General features: G+C 56.8%; 1 protein-coding gene across 1 annotated transcript in view; it reads left to right on the forward strand.

Moving 5' to 3' along the window:
- TEX264 (testis expressed 264) overlaps window positions 1-7,376 on the forward strand; it is a 34,925-nt gene that overhangs the window by 21,837 nt on the left and 5,712 nt on the right. The window contains 1 exon segment of the mRNA XM_010186372.1: window positions 5,401-5,572. Within this exon segment, the coding sequence (XP_010184674.1) occupies window positions 5,401-5,572 (172 nt within the window).

Below are 7,376 nucleotides of genomic sequence, written 5' to 3' on the forward strand. Positions count from 1 at the left end.
CAGAAGCACAGCATGGTTTGGGTAGGAAGACATTTTCAAAGATCACCCAGGCCCCGCCATGGGCAGAGGCGTCTTTCGCTGGATCAGGTTGCTCAAAGCCCCACATCAGTTCAGACTTGGGACCAAGAAGGTGTTAATCCCAAGCTGCTGTCTGGGCAAGGAGAGTTGGAAACGGATACATCCCCTGCCTGGGACTGGGATGGTGGGGCGGCCTAGCAAGGACTCCCCTGGCTGAACTGGGAGAGCGGTGAAGGATGCTGTGTGCTGTGCAAACCGAATTGCAAAGCCTCTCTGCACTACCTAGTGCCCGTGGTCTAAGATAAGCAGGGATGACACACCGAGCGTGGAGCGTGTGAGGAAGCGAGGAGGATGTGGCACACAGCGCGCTCCCTCCGGTCCTAGCTGGTGTCTCAGTTTCAGCTCTAATTTTAGCAGCTGATTTTAGGGCCCTTCGGCTCCATGCGGTTTTGTTGTTTCTTTAAAATCCCCGGGACCAAAGCATCTCACCCCTTCCCTGGGAGGAGGAGAGGATGGATGCCTCTGGCTGGAAGCAAGACACAGGGGAGTCGTGTTGCCTGAGCAGGCAGAGGGCACTGGCATGTGGGGACAGGGCTGGGGGATGCCCTGGGGATCCCTCCTAACTGCCAGGTGCCAGCAAATCAAGCGGCAGTGGCGTGGGTGAGGGGAGGCTGGTGGCAGTGAGGGTGCGATGATGCTCTGGCTGGCGAGGGGATGCTGGTGAGCCCCCCTCATGAGCTACAACCCCCAGTGATGAGCACAAGCCCTTTGTGCATTCAACATCCTCTCTGCATCGCTGACGTTCAGCAAAGCGTATTGAAGCTGCTGATCAAATTCGGTAGCAGGGCAGACCTCTCTCTCCAGCTGCCTACAGAAAACCCTGTGGGATGGCTGGCATTGCTCCGGGGTCGCAGCAGGATGCGGATGAAGCCAGTGCAGGCTCAGGCCACGCACTCATCAGCCCCTCTGGGAAGTCGTTTTCTTGTTTGGGATTCTGTGGAGAGAATTAATCGATGGTTAGTCTGGATCCTGGACCATCGCCTTCCCAGCGACAGGCTGGCTCCAGGCCGGCCTCCGAAAAAAACCTTAGGGCAGTGCCTGGAAGCCGATCCCTTGAGGGGGTATCCCTGGCCGGCGGTGGGGAGGGCAGCGCAGGAGCTGCCCGGTGCCCCTAAGGTGGAAGGAGAGCATCTGCCAGGTGACCAATTGCTTTCTCCCCACAGCTTTGCCAGTCCTGGCTGGGTTTTGTGGGCATTTTTCTCTGTGTTGCCAGCAGGTCCTGTGGCAGGGCCGGGTGAGAGCTGCACACGTATGGCACGCTGGCAGCTGGGGTGTGAGGTGGACGTCTGCGGCGGAGCCAGGAGCAGCAGCTGGGTGGCACAGAGAGCTCAGCCCCCAGTCCTGCTCCAGCAGGAAGCTCAGTGGTGGCATCAAAAGCCTCTCCCCTGCTGCTCCCACAGCCATCAGCACCGAAACGGTGACTAAGTGGCCTGCGTGGCTTAGCCATCACTCCGTGAGCTGTGCCAGGTCTGGGTGATGAGTTGGGGAGGCTGTGGGGCCAAAGGGCTTGTGGTCAGGAGCAGGGTGAAGACAGTGGGTTCAGCTGGAGCCTGAGCGTTGCCATGCCTGGGCATGGTGAGTGTCCTGAGAGCTCTGCGGGGATGTTTGCTGGTCTAACGAGCTGAATTCTTCCAGCAGTGGGAGATGAAGTGGATCCAGTTGGTGACATTTGAATTCCTCAGCAGACGAGGCTGACAGAGTGACAGAGCTGGTCCCTGCAGTGCCCCAGCTTGCCTTCTGCTTCCCAGCAGGTGCCGAGGTGGTGTGAGCACCCTGCCACCTCCTTCCATTTTGGCACAATTCAGCTAGATTTTAATGACTGCAGCCACTGTCTCAGCCACCTTGTCGTGCGTCTTGTAGTCTTGAGACCGCTTTCCTGCCCGCCCAGGGAAGCAGGGGCATCCTTAGGCTCAGAGGCTGTGCCCAAACCTTTCCATGGGCAGGCAATGGGGTTTATTCCTTAACCGACGATTGGGGAGAGGAAAATCTGTGCTGCTGAAGAGATGCTGCTGGGGAAGGTCTCCTGAAAGGCTGGTTTGATGTGCAATCCTTGCTGTCCTTTCCATTCCTAGACGGATGAGGCCAACCTGGAGAAAGCCCTACAGGGAGCCAGGGGTGGTGGGTGATTTGGAAACAGCCTGGGGGCAGTGTCTGTCACCTGGGAAAGAGAAGTGCAGGGGTCTTCCCTTACGTAAAGCCTTGTTCCCAAGAGGATGGTGAGCAGCACCCCACCATGGCCCTTCTCCAAGAAGGAGCTTGCTTCACAGGGGAGCAGGGGGTCTGACGTAGCAGGGAGGTACACCAAGGTTGCTGTGACTGGTGGGCTCTGGATGCATTGGCATTTGCTGTGTATATGTAGCTTGACTGTACAGATTACATGCAATAAATCCCATGCTTCAGGTGCCTGGTGAAGAGCCCTGTGTAGAAATAAGCGTTGCACGCTGCGCTGTCGCCTCTGTTTCTGCTGGCTGTGGGAAGGGCGAGTTCCCGGCGGAGGCCAAGAAGGGAGATGGCACAGCGTGACCTTGCGAAAGCTCCAGTCCCCTTCCCTGCCCTAGTTTCCAGGTCTGGCTGTCCTCTCCAGAAGCCTGGCCCCGGCACCGTCGGCGTCCCACTGCTCACCTCTTGCTGAGCTCCTTCGCCCGTGTGAGACTGCATTTGATTTGACTGGAGGGCTCTGCCCTGCAAACTCTGCATCCCCCTCGCTGCTCCATCTGTTGGCTTAGCTGCACAGTTAGTGAGGGGCTTCCTCCTCGGCTGCAGAGTGCATTATTGCCTGTTGAGTGTCTCTGTTGTTTTGCCATCTTGTTGAGCCTTTGCTGATCCGCTCTCTGCTTACGCCTTTGCCTTTGGACTCTGCTCTCCGGTCTCTCCTGGTTGTTTCTTTCACTTGCAGCAGCCTCGCAGCCTTCCTCTCCGCTGGGATAACCCTGAGCCTGCTCTGTTCTGTGCTGACACTCGCCTCTTGGTTGCGCTTTGCTGCGCCTCTGCCTGTTCTTGCCTTGCCTCTGCCTGCCTGTTGATCTCCTTTGGGATCGTCACAGGGGTGATCTCCCTTGCATCCCCTTTGGATGATCCCCTTACCCATTTTTTTCTTTTCTTTGTTCCCCAGCAGGATGGAGCATCCTCATCTCTCTTATAGGATAGTCCTTGAGTGTGAAGCAGCATTTGGCTCGGGAGCCAGTCTGGGACCCTGCTCTCCATACAGCTGTGCAATTTTATTCCTTAAAAAGCCGTGATTCCCACATTTCGTGTGTGTGCAGGGGATGTTGTTTGTGCTTTGGAGGAGTCACTGGTATGGCTGTGTAGTTGGGAGTTGTAGCAGCCTAGATAAGTTGTAAGGAGGGGGCACACCCACATCCCTTCCTTAGGCATCCCAGGGTGGGCTTTGGGAAGTCACCTTGTAATGTCTTGGAGGCCAGCCTGAAGCCCTGAGGTTTCAGACTGGTTAGAGACCTCATATGAATTTGGTGAAGGTCTCTTTGCTCTAAGATCCTTTGAGTTGTCCCCATCTGCGTTAAGCGGAGGAGAGCCAGCTGGATGCATCCAAAACTCCTGCGTATCTTGGAGATGCCTATCCCTGGTATGTGTTGCAGTAACCTAAAATAATGAACCGAGCTGAAGATTGGGCTTGTGGTTGGTAGAGCAAGGGGCAGAGCGGCGAGGAGGGTTCTTGTCTGCGTTGTTGCCAAAAAAGCAGGAATAATATGAGCCGCCTCTGCTCTGCTGCTAAAAACAGCCCGCCTTGTTTTTATTTGATGCAGTTTTGATCTGTGTGTGTGTTAGTGTTTCACCTGCCTGAGTGGGAACTCCGGGCTCCAAGCGCCTTGGAAGCCCTCCCGCGTCTCTGCGCGTCCCTGCGGCACGGGGCCCACAAATGTGATTCCTCCTCAGATGGAGGAGGGACTCTGCTGAAATTCAGGCTCAGAGGCGTTGGGGCAGGATGAGTAAAGCTTCTGCTGGGCTTTGGTTTCTGCCACCATGGTGCTGCTGGGTAAACTGGGCTCTGCAGAGCCAGCTCCTGCAGGCTTTCCCCGGAAAATAGACCTGAAAATGGCTCACATGGGCTTTTCTCCCTGTCTTGCCTGCCCAGCATCCTGCTAGCATGGAGGTGGCTCTCCAGGTGTCTTTGCTGCCAGCACCGAGGAGGGGGTCGGTGTTGCCTTCCCTCTGTCGTGAATTCTGCCCGGTGCTGCCATTTGGCTGGGAAATAAATGATTCAAAATCAGCTTGGTCCATCCCAAGGGGTGAAGGGGGTCAGAGATGAACAGGCTTTTGTAAGGTCAGATGTGTCCATACAGCTCGTCTATAGAGAGGGGACAGCCCTGGCTTCAGAGAGCCCTGAAGGAACAGGGACCCTGCCCGAGGGTGTCTGGGCAAGCCATGCCAGGGAGGGACGTGGCAAGGTGGAGGATGAGGGTATTTGGGGCAGAGAGGAAGAAGAGTATAGTCAGGGCAAAGAAGAGAATGAGGATAGCTGGGGCAGGGAGGAGGAGGACAATGCTATTCGGGGTGGTTGCAGGGTTAAATAAAAGCTGACAGTGATCTGAAAAGGGGAAAGAGAAAGATAAAGAAAACCCACTGAAGAGACACTCTCCCTTCTCACCCAGCTTGTAATCAGCCGCCCCCTCTGTCAGCAAGCAGCCGGCGGGCAGGCGGGCGAGGAGGGGGTGGCAAGAGGGGTCCAGCTGCTCCTCAGCCCAGCCCTGGAACCCCAAGAGCCCCTGCAGCCCCAGCTCGGCGTGGGCCGGGGCACACCTAGGGGGGAACAAGCCCCCATGGTGGCTCCCTGGCAGGCTGGGGGTGCTGAGGTCCTGAAGTGTGCTGCCAGGGGTAGGTGGGGTGAGGAAGAGGAGGAGGGGGAGTTGTCTGAAATGCCAGGGATTCGTCTCCCACTCCCCCTGCCCTTGCCATTCTGAAAGGAGCTGCTTGAGCTGTCGGCTCTGGATTATATTAATTAGCAGAGAAGTGCTATGCCTGCTCATGGGGCTGCACTGCCAGGAGGAACTGGAGACTTGGCAGGTCCCTGTGAAGCAGCTGCTGGGCTCCCTGAAGCCCCTCGCTCCAGCCCAAAATGAGCACACCAAAAACGAGGCTGAGCCAAGGGAGCAGTCTCCCTGGGGCTTTGGCATCTCCTCCTTGAACCCCACCAGCCCTGGCATAGCGGGGGCTGTTGTGATAGGGAAAGCAGCACTGCAATTTCAGGATGGGGCCCATATCTGTGAGTGAAGCGGATCAGTCTGTGATGCTGCCAGGCTGGCAGGTCCACGTGGTGGTGGGTGAGGGCACATCCCTGACCTGCGGTCACCTGCTGTCTTTCAGGAGAGGAAGCTGTGTGCCCATCCCCGGATCGAGATCTACAAGGAGGACCGCATCTACTTCGTGTGTCCCCTCGCCCGCCAAGGGGACTTCTACGTGCCTGAAATGAAAGAACTGGAGAGGAAGAGCAGGGCTGCCGCAGCTGAGGCCGAGGATGCCCAGACGGACATCACAGGTATCCATGGCTTGTGCACAGGCTCCGTCTTCCATCGGCATCAGCCCTCTCAGGTGGAGGTCCTGGTGTCCTCGGTGCTGCCACCTGAGCAGGTGGAGAGGGGCCGACCTGCACCCACCTGGCGCCCAAACAGTGAGTCTCAGCACACCTTTCCCCTCACCCCAGGCTGAGATAGGATCTCCTCCCCAAGGTGTCACACCATGCCTTGGGGAGCACCAGGGCACTCCTGTGGTTTTGGGGCGAGGGCCAAGCTGCCACCAAGCCACCAGCCTACTGTTGTCAGAGCAGAGCTGTATCTCACAGCTTTTGGTTGCAGCTGGGCTTGTTTTTCTCCTTGACATATACATCTTCCTTGATCTCATCTTCATCTGTTACATATTGGGATTGTGAAGAGCTTAAATACCAGGTTGCTGTTGCTGGTGGTGGAGTTGCCCAATAGCATCTGCTCAGCGAGATCTGTTGGAGCCTGGATGTATTCATACAGGAAGGGATCACAATGGCAGTAGGCACAGAACAGCAGTGCTATAGTAACCCAAAATGCTCGTTGCCATCACAGGCCCACATGCTCACGTGTCTGAGATGTGGGAGCCGCCTAGGCCAGCATTCCTGGGCACTGGGCAGCGTGGCCGAGCGGCTGCTGAGGGGGACAACTGCCTCCTCCTGCCCCACGGGTCACCCACACTTGTGTAACGGAGATGAAAAAGCTGTGACGGCTCTCCTCGCCTCTCGGGGAGTTTGGTCATTTGTTTTAACACAACTTCAGGTTTGGATTGCTTTAATTCTTAATTGTGTGCAACCTGGGAATTGCTTTCTGGGAGCTCTGTCCATTTAGCACTGCAGTGCAGCCTAATTGGAGCAGTTTCCCAGTGCTTCGAGGTCCCGTGCCTTCATGATGCTCACTCAACTCTGCCTTTCTTTCTGCCTTTTATCAGGGTGGCTGCTCGGGGCACCGGCACGCGTTGGCCAAAGGCGCCCCACAGCCCACTCCTTCCAACAGCTGCCCGTCCGTGTTTTGGAGAGGGACAACAGGACCCGTGTGAGCAAAACCTGCTTTAGGTCAGCGTCTTCAGCAGCTGTGTGTGCTCTTGCACTGCTCACGGGGTGCATGGTCCCACAGCACAGCTGGAGGGTGCTCAGCACAGCCATTGCCCTGCGCCCTGGCTGTCTCAGTGCTTTCCCTGCCAGCACTCCTGCGGTAGGGCATCCCCTGCCCTGCTGGAAGAAGACCTGGGAAGTTTTTTCAAATTTTAGATGGCAAATTTTGTTGGACTTTCTCATGTAGGAGACCCCTGCTCCAGGCCAGGCTCCCCAGCAGCAGCTCTTGACAGCTCCTCCACCACCCCTCCACTCCAGTCCCAGTTGTATAGACAACCTTTTGTAAGTCCAGTCTGGTGCAGTGTCATCTACTGAGTCTGCGCAGAAACAGCTTAAAATAATAATAATGGCTGTGAGAGGTTGGCCTTGCCTCCAAGACTCAGGAGTTGAGCTCGGATGTTGCACTGTGATCACCGTCACTGCTGGGCACGGTGGCAGAATCAGGTCTGGCTGGGCATCACATCCTTGCTCTGGCCATTGGAGAGGGCTGAGGATGTGGCAAGCCTTTGGGTTGCTTTTGCTGCTCCTGCCGGAGGATCTTGGAGGACCCGTGGTCTCCTGTGTCCCTGTGGTGCTGTGTTGCCCTGGGGAGGTCGTGGGGAGATGGTGCCCAGCGAGCATCCTTGTCCCACCACCGCTGGGCTGATGACACCAGGAACTTGGTTTGCTGCCAGCGGCATTGCCCCAGCTCCAGCGGTTGTGCTGCCCC

Source organism: Mesitornis unicolor, unplaced genomic scaffold, assembly GCF_000695765.1.
Source record: "Mesitornis unicolor isolate BGI_N332 unplaced genomic scaffold, ASM69576v1 scaffold12406, whole genome shotgun sequence".
Taxonomy (NCBI): Eukaryota; Metazoa; Chordata; class Aves; order Mesitornithiformes; family Mesitornithidae; genus Mesitornis; species Mesitornis unicolor.